The 16,741-nt window shown below is 41.2% G+C and overlaps 1 protein-coding gene across 4 annotated transcripts in view; it reads right to left on the minus strand.

The window, feature by feature from the left end:
• The window catches only part of greb1 (growth regulating estrogen receptor binding 1), a 304,535-nt gene that overhangs the window by 56,367 nt on the left and 231,427 nt on the right, over positions 1 to 16,741 (minus strand). For all 4 annotated transcript variants that reach the window (XM_063037530.1, XM_063037522.1, XM_063037506.1 and 1 more), the window contains 3 exons: positions 16,454 to 16,640; positions 14,766 to 14,902; positions 3,324 to 3,663 (listed from right to left, as the gene is read on the minus strand). In XM_063037530.1, coding sequence (XP_062893600.1) covers positions 3,324 to 3,663; positions 14,766 to 14,902; positions 16,454 to 16,640 — 664 coding nt within the window. The remainder of the gene's footprint in view (positions 1 to 3,323; positions 3,664 to 14,765; positions 14,903 to 16,453; positions 16,641 to 16,741) is intronic.

A 16,741-nucleotide genomic window follows, 5' to 3' on the forward strand; every position in this document is an offset into this window, starting at 1 on the left:
TCTCTTCTGCCTTTTCTTACTAAAGGTCACTAAAACCTAGGATCCAACTAAGAATTAAGGGTTAATACTTGGTCACAGCCAGGGTAATTGAGCAGAATAATGTGATATGAATGGCAATTAAAAGTCTTTGCATGAAATCTTTTTCCAACATAACAGATAGCCCAAAATATTCTGGTTTTATTAACTTCTGAGTTGTTACCTTTGTTTGGGAGTGATGTTCAAAGTTCATGGTTGAAAATGAATTCATTATCAAAGTACACATAGGTCATCATATACAACCCTATGATAATTTTTCAAGCATGTATTCACAGTAAATACTAAAAACACAATAGAATTAATGAAAGACTGCACATAGCACCGACCAATGTACAAAAGACAACGAACTGTGCAAAACAAAAAGAAAAAAGAAAATTAGTCAATAAATAAGCAATAAATATCAAGAATATGTGATGAAGAGTCCTTGAAAGTGAGTCCATAGGTTATGGGAACAGTTCAGCGTTGGGGCGAGTGAAGTTATCCACTGTGATTCAAGAGTCTGATAGTTGAGGGGTAATAATTGTCCTTGAACTTGGTGGTGTGGGTCCTGAGGCTCCTGTACTTCTTTCCTGATGACAGCAGAGAGAAGAGAGCTTGGCTTAGTGTGGGTCCTTGATGATGGATGCAGTGTTCCTGCAGCAGCGTTCCATGTAGTTACGTTCAATAGTGGGAAGGACTTTGTCCATGATGTATTGGGCTGTATCCACTATTTGTAGGCTTTTCAGTTCAAAGGTGTTTGTGTTTCCAATTTGTCCATATACTCTCCACCACACGTCTAAAAATTTATCAAAGTTTCATTTGACATGCCGAATCTTCGCCAACTTCTAAGGAAGTTGAAGCACTGCTGTGCTTTCTTTGTAAAGGCAGTTACTTGCTGGACCCAGGATAGATCCTCTGAAATGATAAATCCGAAGGATTTAAAGTTACTGACCCTCTGCACTTCTGATTCCCTGATGATGACTGGCTCATGGACCTCTGGTTTCCTCCTCTAGTAGTCAATAATCAGTTCTTTGGACTTGCTGACATTGAGTGAGAGGTTTTTGTTGTGGCACCACTCAGCCAGATTTTCAATCTCCCTCCTATCTGTTGATTTGTCACCACCTTTCTTTTGGCCAATGACAGCGGTGTCATCAGCAAATTTAAATATGGCATTGGAGCTGTGCTTAGAACTCACAGTCATAAGTATAAAACAAGTAGAACAGGGGGCTAAGCACACAGCCTTATAATGCATCTGTGGTAATGGTAATTGTGGAGATGCCATTACCAATCTAAACTGACTTGGTTCTGCAAGTGAGGAAATTGAAAATCCAGTTGCACGAGGAGGTATTGAGGCCAAGATTTTGGAGCTTATTGATTAGTTTGAGGGGATGCTGGTATTGAATGTCAAGCTGTGGTTGATGAAGAACATCCTGATGTATGCACCTTTCCTATCCAGGTGTTCCAGGGTTGAGTGAAGAGCCAATGAAATGGCATCTACTGTTGACCTGTTGTGGTGCTAGGCAAACTGGAGTCAAGCTACTCCTCAGGCAGGAGTTGATATGGTTCATTCCCAACCTTTCAGAGCACGTCATCAAAGTGGACGTAAGTGTCACTGGACAATACTCATTGAGGCAAGTTGCCATGGTCTTCTTCGGCAGTGGTAAAATTGAAGCCTGATTTCAGCAGGTCGGTACCTCAGACTGCTGAAGTGAGAGGTTAAAGATATCAGTGAACACTCTGCCAGTGTCTTTTGGTACTAGGCTAGGTACCCTCTCTGGACCAGATGCTTTCTTTGTGTTCACCCTCCTGAAGGATATGTCAGCCTCAGAGACTAAAATCAGAGGGTCATCAGGGGCTGTTAGAGTATGTGAAGGTGTTTCCATGTTTTCATGGTCAAAGCGAGCATAAAACACATTGAGCTCACCTGGAAGTGAGACCTTGTTGTCACCTATGTTGCTTACTCACTTTGTAGGAGGTGATAGCATTCAAACCCGACCACAGCTGTCAGCATCCTCCAGTGATTCAAGTTTGGTCCAGAATTGCCACTTCGTATGTGAGATGGCTTTCCAGAGGTCATACCTGCACCTCCTGTATTTTACTTAGTCACCAGATTGCAGATCCCTTTTGTGATGAGGATTTGTTAAAAACAAAATGTTGTCTCCAGGACTATTTTATTGCAAATTGCAGCCTTTTCAGACTGCTAGAGCAACATTTTATGACAATACAGTAAATCAATGCCTTACTATTACATTGTCATGTAAGGAAATGCGGCAGAAAGACATCCAGAAATGTAGCAAAGTTTCCCGAGATCAACGTTATTAGAAATAAAGCAAAATATCAAGGGATCTGTCACAGTTCAAAATTCAAGAAGAAGACAAAATTCTGAAGGAAACAATCATCTTCTATGGTTGGCAGTTTTGATTACAAAGAGATTGTATTGTACTTCTCATTCTTTAAGAAAGAGTGGGTCCATGCATGATGTCTTGTATAATTGGGGCAATACAGAAATGGAAGATAGACATCAACCGTATCGAGTGTCATTTATCTCATCCATGTACCTTATGTTTTGTCTACTGTAAAATTAAACAGGTTAGAAACCAGATCTATATTTGTCTTGCAGAGCATTAACTCAAGGTTCTTTCAAAGGCAGCGAATAGATGAAGACAGCCAGTCCAGAACGCTAGGTTCTTTCATTGTTACACTATAGATCATTATACACACAGAAGTCAGCCTTTTCTGAATCATAGAGTCTATATTGAGGCCTTCTGGATTATCACATTCTTTCTGGACCATTGGTTAACACCACTTCCTAGGTCTTAGTCCATAGCACTACAATCATTGGTTTCCCAAGTAGTCAACCAAGTTGCTTTTTCCTCGCATGTGATGGGAGGCAGAGTTCCAACATTGTCAAGTAATCCATTGTCAAGTAATTTCCCCCCCCCCGACTCCTTCTAACAATTTGTTGCTTTTGGTGAAAAAAAGGACATTGTATCTGTAACCACAGGTTTGGTGTTCTGTCTGCATCCCATTGTACATTCACATCATGACCCGATTGGATAGGAAGTCACAGTCTGTCTTTTCTGCAACATTGTCACAGTCCAGAACATTTAGTCTGCTAGATAAGAGTCTCAATATTTAAATAGCTAGACATTCTACCTAACAAACAACTATACAACTACCTCTTTGCATACTCAGTATACTGATGAAAATACTATAGGCACCAAGGAACATCTACATAACGAAAAGAGATAAATTCATATCCTATTTGATATGGAATTAAGTCATTGTAAATATAAACCATTGGTTACCTTCAGTCGTGTTATAAAGTGCTGGTCAATAGTGATCTTTGCATTTGGTGTCCCAAGGATGATTTCAAATGTATATTGCAGACCCAAACGGCACCTAACTTGACTTAACCGTTCATATGCCAGTGCAGCCAGAGAAACAGAGGGAATCCTGAGTACAACCATGTACCCATGACTACTTGGGCAGCTCCTTGCGGAGTTAATAAGGCTCTGAATTATCTCTAATGTTTCCACAGAAGAGTAGTTCTTCATCTGCAAGTGCCCTGCTGTTACCATCATTGCTGCAGAGTAATGCTGAATTAAAATATATGTCCAGGTCACTGCACTGTGTATTGTGGGAAACCTGAAACCAAAACGAAAAGAATTGGTCTTTATTCTCTCATCATTGACAATGGAACAACCAATATAAAATATGAAGCTCTCTAAATTAATTGCCTTACAATTTCAATGTATACTCACATGGAATTTCAAAGCTTTCAATTGACATTAGAGGTATTAAACATTGAAGAAAAACACATGTTCTAGACTTCATTAGTGGTCATAATTCCACATTCTGGAACCATTTTATACCACTTCTTAATCATACACACGATTTACTAGATCTGGATTCCTATGAAATGAGATTGAGTTATCGGGAATACATTTCCTAATTAGCAAACAGGTTTCCAAACTTTCTGGAATAAAAACAGCAGAGTCTCAGGATTGTAATTCTACAGATGCAATTGTAAACATCAAAATGATTTGTTAAGATTCAAGACTCAAGAGTTGAGATTGTTTATTTTCATTCTTCAGTTCACGAGGGTAAAGGAGAACCAAATGATTGTTACTCCAGATCCAATGCAGGATTTAAAAAAACACAATGTAAGTATAAAAGAATGTACAAGTAACTGTTGAGTATGGCCAAATATACATAAGATTAGCTTATATACATAAAGTGATGCTAGGTACCAGAGTATCTGAACATGTGAGTGACAGGAAATGATAAAGTGAACCAACTTCCATCGAGGCATGTTGTCACCTTCTGAACTCAATACTAAATTCTACAACTTCAGGCAACCTGATTTCTCTGTCGGCATCAATCATCCGTCTGCGATAATAGTCCAGCTTCTACGTTTTTGTTTCTCTGAAGTGCAGGACGCTCCCAGCCTGATCCAGCAGGCACGTCCTCCTGCACAACTTCGACATTCCTTTTGTCCATATTCTCACTCTCTAACCCCTCCATTTACTCACTGACCTGATAGCTTTGTTTACAGCTTACCCCACGGTCAGCTTAGTTTCACTCCATCAGGAACATCCCTGGCCTTTAGCATTATCATGGAAAAGGATAGAATTAGAGAGGACAGGAAAATTTTTAATTGGGGAAGGGCAAATTATGAGGCTATAAGGCTAGAGCTTGTGGGTGTGAATTGGGATGATGTTTTTGCAGGGAAATGTACTATGGACATGTGATTGATGTTTAGCGATCTCTTGCAGGATGTTAGGGATAAATTTGTCCCGGTGAGGAAGATAAAGAATGGTAGGGTGAAGGAACCATGCATGACAAGTGAGGTGGAAAATCTAGCCAGGTGGAAGAAGGCAGCATACATGAGGTTTAGGAAGCAAGGATCAGATGGGTTTATTGAGGAATATAGGGAAGCAAGAAAGGAGCTTAAGAAGGGGCTGAGAAGAGCAAGAAGGGGGCATGAGAAGGCCTTGGCGAGTAGGGTAAAGGAAAACCCCAAGGCATTCTTCAATTATGTGAAGAAAAAAAGGATGACAGGAGTGAAGGTAGGATCGATTAGAGATAAAGGTGGGAAGATGTGCCTGGAGGCTGTGGAAGTGAGCGAGGTCCTCAATGAATACTTCTCTTCGGTATTCACCAATGAGAGGAAACTTGATGATGGTGAGGACAATATGAGTGAGGTTGATGTTCTGGAGCATGCTGATATTAAGGGAGAGGAGGTGTTGGAGTTGTTAAAATACATTAGGACGGATAAGTCCCCGGGGCCTGACAGAATATTCCCCAGGCTACTCCACGAGGCGAGGGAAGAGATTGCTGAGCCTCTGGCTAGGATCTTTATGTCCTTGTTGTCCACAGGAATGGTACCGGAGGATTGGAGGGAGGCGAATGTTGTCCCCTTGTTCAAAAAAGGTAGTAGGGATAGTCCGGGTAATTATAGACCAGTGAGCCTTACGTCTGTGGTGGGAAAGCTGTTGGAAAAGATTCTTAGAGATAGGATCTCTGGGCATTTAGAGAATCATGGTCTGATCAGGGACAGTCAGCATGGCTTTGTGAAGGGCAGATCGTGTCTAACAAGCCTGATAGAGTTCTTTGAGGAGGTGACCAGGCATATAGATGAGGGTAGTGCATTGGATGTGATCTATATGGATTTTAGTAAGGCATTTGACAAGGTTCCACACGGTAAGCTTATTCAGAAAGTCAGAAGGCATGGGATCCAGGGAAGTTTGGCCAGGTGGATTCAGAATTGGCTTGCCTGCAGAAGGTAGAGGGTGGTGGTGGAGGGAGTACATTCAGATTGGAGGATTGTGACTAGTGGTGTCCCACAAGGATCTGTTCTGGAACCTCTACTTTTTGTGATTTTTATTAATGACCTGGATGTGGGGGGTAGAAGGGTGGGTTGGCAAGTTTGCAGATGACACAAAGGTTGGTGGTGTTGTAGATAGTGTAGAGGATTGTCAAAGATTGCAGAGAGACATGGATAGGATGCAGAAGTGGGCTGAGAAGTGGCAGATGGAGTTCAACCCGGAGAAGTGTGAGGTGGTACACTTTGGAAGGACAAACTCCAAGGCAGAGTACAAAGTAAATGGCAGGATACTTGGTAGTGTGGAGGAGCAGAGGGATCTCGGGGTACATGTCCACAGATCCCTGAAAGTTGCCTCACAGGTGGATAAGGTAGTTAAGAAAGCTTATGGGGTGTTAGTTTTCAGAAGTCGAGGGATAGAGTTTAAGAGTCGTGATGTAATGATGCAGCTCTATAAAACTCTGGTTAGGCCACACTTGGGAGTACTGTGTCCAGTTCTGGTCGCCTCACTATAGGAAGGATGTGGAAGCATTGGAAAGGGTACAGAGGAGATTTACCAGGATGCTGCCTGGTTTAGAGAGTATGCATTATGATCAGAGATTAAGGGAGCTAGGGCTTTACTCTTTGGAGAGAAAGAGGATGAGAGGAGACATGATAGAGGTGTACAAGATAATAAGAGGAATAGATAGAGTGGTTAGCTAGCGCCTCTTCCCCAGGGCACTACTGCTCAATACAAGAGGACATGGCTTTAAGGTAAGGGGTGGGAAGTTCAAGGGGGATATTAGAGGAAGGGTTTTTACTCAGAGAGTGGTTAGTGCGTGGAATGCACTGCCTGAGTCAGTGATGGAGGCAGATACACTAGTGAAGTTTAAGAGACTACTAGACAGGTATATGGAGGAATTTAAGGTGGGGGGGGGTATATGGGAGGGTCAGCACAACATTGTGGGCCGAAGGGCCTGTACTGTGCTGTACTATTCTATTTCCCTCCACCGCCCTCCCTGTAGCTTTACAAGATTCTTTTTTCTCCTTCCCAGTTCTGATGAAGGGTCTTCAGCATGAAAAGGTCACTCTGTTTCTGTTTGCACAAATGTGGCCTGATCTACTGAGTGCTTTCAGAAATTTGTTTTTTTTTATTAAATTTCAGATTTCCAGCATCTATAGTTTCTCTGGTTGTACTTTTGAATGCTATCATTGGAACTAGATATTTCCACCACTCCTCCTACAAGTGAAAACAGTGTAAAGCTTCAAATGCTCACCGTGTAAAATCAACTTTCCTCATGTTAGCTTTGAGTTATTTGCTATTCACCTTCATTCCATACCCCCTGGTTCTAGACGCTTCTGCCAATGGGATCAACTTTTCTCTTTCTACTTTGTCTGTAGCCTTCATGATTTTAAATACGTTTCAGATCAGCCCTCGACTTCTCTGTTCCAAGGAGAAGAACTCCAGCTTCGTCTGCCTTCCCACAGAACCAACGTTCTTCCCAAATGAAATTGTCTTGATAAATCTCTTCTGCACACTTTGCATTTCTCCTTCAGTGTAGTACAAAAACAAGACATAATTCTGCAAATCACTGTCTTATAAAAGTTATCCACAATGTCCTTGGTCTCTCTAAGAACCTCTGCAGAACTACACCTGACTGGGATCCCATTGTTGTTTCAGAGCTCCATGCAGCAGATCTATTCCTCCCTTACTTGATCACTCTAAGCTTCAACACCCGTGCTTGTCAGATTTCCCCTGGCACTATCTTTCTCATCATTACTGGCCCCAACCCAACAGCCTCCCACAGACCCGATCAATGTCATGATGTGATACAGTGGCATGCAAAAGTTTGGGCACCCCTGGTCAAAATTTCTGTTACTGTGAATAGTTAAGTGAGTAGAAGATGAACTGATCTCCAAAAGTCATAAAGTTAAAGATGAAACATTCTCTTCAACATTTAAAGCAAGATTAGTGCATTATTTTTGTTTTGTACAATTTTAGAGTGAAAGAAAGGAAAGGAGCGTCATGTAAAAGTTTGGGCACCCCAAGAGATTTGAGCTCTCAGATGACTTTTACCAAGGTCTCAGACCTTAATTAGCTTGTTAGGGCTATGGTTTGTTCACAGTCATCGTTAGGAAAGGCCAGGGGATGCAAATTTCAAAGCTTTATAACTACCCTGACTCCTCAAACCTTGTCCCAACAATCAGCAGCCATGGGCTCCTCTAAGCATCTGCCCAGCACTCTGAAAATTAAAATAAATGATGCCCACAAAGCTGGTGAAGGCTATAAGAAGATAGCAAAGCATTTTCAGGTAGCCGTTTCCTCAGTTTGTAACGTAATTAAGAAATGGCAGTTAACAGGAACGGTGGAGGTCAAGTTGAGGTCTGGAAGACCAAGAAAACTTCCCGAGAGAACTGCTCATAGGATTGCTAGAAAGGCAAATCAAAACCCCTGTTTGACTGCAAAAGATCTTCAGGAAGACTTAGCAGACTCTGGAGTGGTGGTGCACTGTTCTACTGTGCAGCGACACCTGCACAAATATGACCTTCGTGGAAGAGTCATCAGAAGAAAACCTTTCCTGTGTCCTCACCACAAAATTCAGCGTCAGAGGTTTGCAAAGGAACATCTAAACAAGCCTGATGCATTTTGGAAACAAGTTCTGTGGACTGATGAAGTTAAAATAGAACTTTTTGGCCGCAATGAGCAAAAGTATGTTTGGAGAAAAAAGGGTGCACAATTTCATGAAAAGAACACCTCTCCAACTGTTAAGCATGGGGGTGGATCGATCATGGTTTGGGCTTGTGTTGCAGCCAGTGGCATGGGGAATATTGCACTGGTAGAAGAAAGAATGAATTCAATTAAATACCAGCAAATTCTGGAAGCAAACATCACACCGTCTGTAAAAAAGCCCAAGATGAAAAGAGGATGGCTTCTACAACAGGATAATGAACCTAAACACACCTCAAAATCCACAATGGACTACCTCAAGAGGCACAAGCTAAAGGTTTTGCCATGGACCTCACAGTCCCCAGACCTAAACATCATCGAGAATCTGTGGATAGACCTCAAAAGAGCAGTGCATGCAAGACGGCCCAAGAATCTCACAGAACTAGAAGTCTTTTGCAAGGAAGAATTGGTGAAAATCCCCCAAACAAGAATTGAAAGACTCTTAGCTGGCTACAGAAAGCGTTTACAAGCTGTGATACTTGCCAAAGGGACTGTTACTAAGTACTGACCATGCAGGGTCCCCAAATTTTTGCTTTGGGCCCTTTTCCTTTTTTGTTAATTTGAAACTGTAAAAGATGGAAATAAAAAAGTAATCTTGCTTAAAATATTAAAGAAATGTGTCATCTTTAACTTTATGCCTTTTGGAAATCAGGTCATCTTTTACTTGCTTAGCTATTCACAGTAACAGAAATTTTGACCAGGGGCGCCCAAACTTTTGCATGCCACTGTATACGATAAACCACCATAACCTTCAATTCCTCATTCAATACTCCACCAACAACCAGCCATGATCTTCTGCAACCTTCCACCTTCCTTTAGACTCCACTCATACAGTGACCAAATAAACTCACCCAACCTCACCACCTCCATAATCGCTAATCCTTTTACAGCTGAGCTCAGCTGAACCCTTTGAGGGTCATGAGGCCAGATAATGACTTCTTGGTGCATCTTAACAGAAGGTAAATGGTCAGTTCTTGATGATAAGTAGCAGGATTCGGCAAACCAAAGTATGAGTGGTAAACCTGCTTGTATTTCTGGTTATATCTCTGGCTATCTAAGATGAATAGAAAGCAGCTTATAACCTAAAGTTCATGTTTCAATTTCTCTCCATTGCAGGACACTTTATTAAAATATGCTTGGACTACTTTTTATTAAGAACTATTTTAGTAATTATTATTGATTGCCTTTCCCTCAATATTACTTGAAATTAGCATTAGATTTCAAATGAATAATTAGGTACATGCAGTTCTCTGTCATGAACACTACTCAAATGTGAACACAGTGTTCAATTATACAGTGTTCTTTCACTGTGAAAGCACAGAGCAAACCTATCTGACAATGTTCCACCTTCCCCATTGTGACAGGACGTACAGAAGAACCTACTCTGAACAGCTTCCATTTACCCAAGTCAGACATATTAATTAAAAGCAATATGCAATTTGTGTAATATCTTTTATGAATATTAAGCATTTTGAGCGTTTCTGTGGCATCAAATAAGTTTAACAATTACTCTTTCTATGAGGCATTAGTCCAGGTCAAAAGACAAGATCAAAGGGATGTTTTAAAGGACATCTTAAAGGGAAGGCAAGTTAGAGACATGGAGAGAAGATGTACGATCTCAGTATATGTGTAGCTGAATACACAAGGAATACAAAATTATGAGTTCAAAGTCAATTTATTATCAAAGTTGATATACGTCACCATATACAACCCTGAGTTTCATCTTCTTGAGGTATGCTCAATAAATCCATATTAGAAATATAACCATAACAGAATCAATGAAAGACCACTTGGCCATTCAATCAGTATACAAAAGACAATAAACTGTGCAAATAAAAAAGAAATAATAATAATAAGTAAATAAGCAATAACTATCAAGAACATGAGATAAAGAGTCCTTGAAAGTGAGTCCACAGGTTGTCAGAACATTTCAATGATGGGGCAAGTGAAGTTGAGTGAAGTTATCCCCTTTGTTTCAAGAGCCTGATGATTGAGAGGTAATAATTGTTCCTGAACCTGGTGGTGTGAGTCCTGAGGTTCTTGTACCTTCTTACTGACGGCAGCAGTGAGAAGGGAGCATGTCCAGGCTTGTGGGGGTCCCTGCTGATGAATGCTGCTTTCCCGCCACGGTGTTTCGTGCAGGTATGCTCAAAGGTGGGGACAGCTTTACCTGTGATGATCCTACTTCTTGTAGGATTTTCCATTCAAGGGCATTGGTGTTTCCATACTAGGCTGTGATACAGCTGTCAATATACTCTCCACCACACATCTATAGAAGTTTGTCAAAGTTTTAGTTGTCATGACACACCTTCACAAACTCCTATGGAAGCAGAGGCGCTGCCACACTTTCTTCATAATCGCACTTACGTGCTGGACCCTCTGAAATGGTAACACTGAGGAATTTGAAGTTTCTAACTTTCCCCACCTCTGCTCTTCCAATCGCCTACGACTGTTGTTAGAAAGTCCATGACAACTGTGGTGTATTCACTCAGATCCACAGCTGAGACCTTGAACAAAGCCCAGTCCACTGGCCCAAAGCAATCCCGTAGCCGCTCTTATATCTCGCGCGACCACCTCTTTGTTATCCTAATTTCTGGAGCTTTGCTCCCTGGTCTGTGCCTGTATGGAGACAGAAGGACACCAAGATTGGGGGCATAGTGTACAGTGAAGAAGGCTATCAAAGCTTGTAGCGGGATCTGGACAAGCTGGAAAAATGGGCTTAAAATGGCAGATGGGATTTAATGCAGAAAAATGTAAGATGTTGCACTTTGGGAGGACAGACCAGAATAGGAATGGTAGGGCACTAAGGAGTTCAGGAGAACAGAATAATCCGGGAATACAGTTCCGTAATTCCTTGGAAGTGATTTCATAGGTAGATAGGATCAGAAAGAGAGCTTTTGGCACATTAGCTTTCAGAAATCAGAGTACTGAGTATAGAAATAGGGATGTTATATTGAAGTTTTATAAACATTGGTGTGACCTGATTTGGAATAGTGTGTGCAGTTCCGGTCACCCACCAGCAGGAAAGATACAAATAAGATTGAAAGAGTAAAGGAAATATTTAAAAAGGATAATGCAGGACTGAGATCCTGAGATACAGAAAGGTTGAATAGGTTAGGGCATTCTTCCAGGAGGAAGGAGTATGAGGGGAGATTTGATAGTCGTATACACAATTATGAGGGGTATAGATAGGGCAAATGCAAGCAGGCTTTTCCCAGTCAGAAAAACACAAACAACAGGAATTCTGCAGATGCTGGAAATTCAAGCAACATACATCAAAGTTGCTGGTGAACGCAGCAGGCTAAGCAGCATCTCTAGGAAGAGGTGCAGTCGACGTTTCAGGCCGAGACCCTTCGTCAGGACCCTGACGAAGGGTCTCGGCCTGAAACGTCGACTGCACCTCTTCCTAGAGATGCTGCTTGGCCTGCTGCGTTCACCAGCAACTTTGATGTATGTTGTTTTCCCAGTCAGGTTGCATTAGACTAGAACTAGAGATCAGAAGTGAAAGGTGAACTATTTAAGGGGAACTGGAGGGAAACCTCTTCACTCAGAGGGTGGTGCGACTGTAGAAAGACCTACCAGTGGAAGTGTTGGATGTGTGTTCAATTACAAGATTTAAGAGAAGCTTGGTTAAGTCCACATTAGGGGATTGGAAGTGGAGAGTGTCAATAGCTTTAAATTCCTTGGCAATCTCATTTCTGAGGATTTCTCCTGGGACCAGCACGTAAGTGCCATCACAAAGGCGGCACTACAATGCCTCTACTTTTTTAGACGTTTCCATGGATTTGGCCTGTCACCAAAACTCTGAACTGATTCTACAATCCACAGACTCACTTTCAAGGATCTTTAACAACTCATGTTTTCATTATTATTTTTTATTTGCATATTTTGCCTTCTTTTGCACATTGGTTGTTCATCAGACTTTGGTTTTTGTAAATTCTACTGTACTTTATTTTCGTAAATGCTGCAAAAAATGAATTTCAAGGTAGTATTTGATAACATACATACTTCTATAATAAATTTTACTTTGAGTTTTTTCTACTTTGACATCACAAAAATAAAATTCCAATTTGATGGTGCTTTTCTAGCAAAGAACGAGGACAGAACTCCAATCTGAGCAGTCTTCATAGGGTCATAGAGAAGTACAGGACAAGAAGCATACCCTTCGGCCCATCCAGCCCATGCTGAAACCATTTAAACTGCCTACTCCCATCAACCTGCCTCAGGGCGATAAGCCCTCCATATTCCTAGTATCCATGCACCTGTCCAAACTTCTCTTAAACTTTGAAATCAGACTAGCATAACCACTTGTGCTGGCAGCTCATTCCACATTCTCATGACTCTCTGAGTGAAGAAGTTTCCCCTCGTATTCACCTTAAACTTCTCACCCTTCACCCTTAACCCATGACCTCTGGTTCTACTTCCACCCATCCACAGTGGAAAAAGCTTGCTTACATTCACCTTATCTATACCCCTCATAATTTTGTATGCCTCTATCAAATCTCCTCTCAATTTTTTATGTCCTAAAGAATACAGTCCTAACCTATTCAATCTTTCCTTATAACTCAGGTCCTCCAGACCCAGCAACATCCTTGCGAATTTCCTCTGCATTCTTTTAAACTTGTTTACATCTTCCTTGTAGGTAAGTGACCAAAACTGCACCTAATACTCCAAATTAGGCCTCACCAATGTCTTATACAACTTCAACGTAACATCCCATCTCCTGTACTCAATACATTAATTTATGAAGGTCCATGTGCCAAAAGCTTTCTTTACGACCGTATCTAGCTGTGATGCCACTTTTAGTGAATTATGGAACTGTATCCCCAGATCCCTTTGTAATACAGCACTCCTCAGTACTTCACCGTTCACTGTGTAACACCCACCCTGGCTGGTTCTACCAAAGTGCAAAACAGCAGACTTGTCTGCATTAAATTCCATCTGCAAATTTTCCTGCTGATGCTGGTCCCTCTGCAAGCCATGATAGCTTTCCTCACTGTCCACGACACCCCCAATCTTGGTATCAACCGCAAATTTGCTGATACAGATGACAAACAGCAAAGGACCCAGGATCGATCCCTGCTGCACACCACTGGTCACGGGCCTCCAGTCAGAGGCAACCCTCTGCTACCACTCTCTGGCTTCTCCCACAAAGGCAACGTCTAAGCCAATTTACTACCTCATCCTGAATGCCAAGCGACTGAACCTTCTTGACCAGGCTCCCATGCGGAATATTGTCAGATTCCTTGCTAAAGTCCATGTAGACATCCACTGCTTTGACTTCATCCACTCTCCTGGAAACTTCTTCGAAATACTCTAAGATTGGTTAGACAAAGCCACGCTGACGATCCTTAATCAGACCATGTCCATCCAATTACTGATATATCCGGTCCCTTAGAATACCTTCCAATAACTTTTTCACAACTGATATCAGCCTCACTGGCCTATAATTTCCTGGTTTATGTTTAGTGTCTTTTTTAAACAGTGGAACAACATTGGCTAGCCTCCAATCCTCTGATACCTCTCCAGTCACTGAGGATGTTATAAATACCTCTGCTAGGGCCCTGGCGATTTCTGCTCTTGCCTCCAATAGGGTTCGAGGGAACATTTTGTCATCTGCTGCACTCCGAAATAATCGTTAACATTCCAATGTGTAATTACTCTGCCAATTGCAGTGTGAAATCATATACTGAACGTTCCAAATTGTTCATGCTGAACCTCATGTTCTGTCCTCCCAGGTCATCGTATACTGACCATTTCACACTGAGCACATTCTGTCCACCCCACTGTGACACTGTATGCTGGACATTGCATCTGGTCGTACACCACCCACTACAGTGTTTCATCGTATACTGAATGTTCTGTCTGAGGATGCTCTGTCCTCTCTACTGCAACAGTGAAAAATGAGTACCTAGTGCAGTGCTTAACTATCAAGTTAACATGGAAATAAAGGTATGTTCCAGCAGCGTCTCAGCAGTTGCCAGTCAGCACTACACTGAACATAGGCCTACCTTAGGGGCTCCAGCTCCAGACCTTTCCTTGGGGGTTACTCCCAAAGCTTCCCCCCCATGAGTGGATATAGCCATAAGTTAGTGGAGTCCTCTTCCTCCTCTCTTGTATTAAGTCCTCGCAAATGATTGAGATAACTGTACAGGTTTGATGTGACCTCTGGTATCAGCTTGTTTTGTTGACCATAAAACCATATTAATTACCTACCTTTCTTGTACTGCAGTAACCATAATCTCAAATGAACTGTCATATCTCAACAATGGGAGTCTGTGAGCTGAGTATGTGGAATCAATTAAGTCCGAAAGCCCAAAATACTTGCTGTTTTCCTGATACAAGTTCACTCTCTACAAGACAAAGAACAGAAGAAGTTACATGCCATCAATTAACTACCAAATATTTTACAGAAAAAAGACTAAGCCTCAGAATTCAAATATAATAATTAAGTGTTAAATTACCCACAGAAATGAGAACAGTCTGTTTCTGTTAATTTGGACATTTAATGATTTGTGTGTATGCAAAAAAAATACCCACAAGAGACAGACAAGTTTTGAGATAGAAACCAGTGGGTATTAGGGGAAACCAGACAAAGAAAAAATGGACAGAGGGAGCTAGGTGGCTCCACCACCCCCTCACTCCATCTGCCCATCACACGCTTCCACCAATCATCTACCAGCCCGTTTCATCCCTCCATCTCACCTCTTTATACCGTCTATCTTGCCTGAAACACTCTTAGTCCTAATGCAGAGTCTCTATTCACATGTTTGCCTTTTTTTTTGTAAAAGATTATGTGTCACAGGAATCTTGGTTATTTAGTGACAGGAACAAAATACAAGCCAGTGCCATCTTACCCACCTTGTCACCAATGTTCACTTAATGACATTGAATGAACAAAACCTACTGAGTGATTTTGCCCTCTCTCATCCAGTCTTAATATTGCCTGGTTCAGACTAGAAAAGTTGAATACAAAAGGTAGAATATTTACTTCTTCAATTACACTGGACCACAAAGATTTTGCTTCCTGTGTGTCTTATGGATTTTGGGCTGCTTATCAGGAAAATCACCATGAAATTTCGATCTCTAACACCATTTATTGAAATTGCCTATATTTGTTATTTCAATTCATAATTCAAGTCAGAATAACTGATGGCAAGACTAAGGAAGGCATTTTTGGTGGTCCACAAATCAAACAGGGTCATCAATGACAGGCAATTCAAAGAACTTCTGGTGGGACCAGAGAAAATCTCATAGAAGGCATTCAGGGATGTTGTTGAAAATTTTCTTGGCAACTACAGAATGCCAAACTGTGTGCAGCTGGTTGACAACATGTTTGAAGCATACAAAATCTTGAAGTGCAACATGTCATTAAAGATTCATTTTCTGCATTCCTACTTATAGACTTCTTCCTTGCAAGCCTTGCCGCTGTCAGTGACGAGCACGGTGAAAGGTTTCACCAGGACGTTGCAGTCATGGAGAAACAGTATCAGGGCTGATTATTGTTGGACACTTAAGCAAGAATCCTCAGACACTGAGTACAAATGAAGATCATCAACCATTAAGCTAAAAATGTTTTAAACTATTGCAAAGTGTCAGCACCGTTATGCAATTAAATGCATTATATTCAAGAAGTTAATTTCTTGTTTCTCCAAATTCCTACGTGAAACAAGTATATTATATTTGTGTTCAGCTTCAAGTCGTCTATCAAAAACAAAAGAAATTTTTGATAAAGCAACACTTCCAAAAAAATTTGTTGTCGAGCGTTATTTTAGCAATCCTTTAAACCCCAGTTCTAAAAATTGGTGAAAAAGGACTCGGACTTCTTAATTTGCTCTCACACTATTATAGCAATAGTGAAAAATATTTATGTATTAGGAATGGTAAACATCAGTAACATTTACATTGTTCCAGGATGAAGGCCAGTGGATCTCATTGTAGGGACTGATGCAAGTCTGCTGTGTTTGGAAAGCAAAGGGGAAAGATGTAACTTGGAGTGTTAAAACGTTCAGTGCTTCTTTCATTTCCTTGCAGTTTATGATTCTGTCTGCTACACCCAGGAATGGTTCATTTCGTGAAACTGCTCCTCCACTAAAATCAAGACAAAACACAGAACTGTGAATTAGTGAGATCATTCGGTATATACAAGTCCTGGTACAGCAAAAATGAGACACAACTACAGCACGAACAAG

This window comes from Mobula hypostoma, chromosome 2 (genome assembly GCF_963921235.1).
Source record: "Mobula hypostoma chromosome 2, sMobHyp1.1, whole genome shotgun sequence".
Taxonomy (NCBI): Eukaryota; Metazoa; Chordata; class Chondrichthyes; order Myliobatiformes; family Myliobatidae; genus Mobula; species Mobula hypostoma.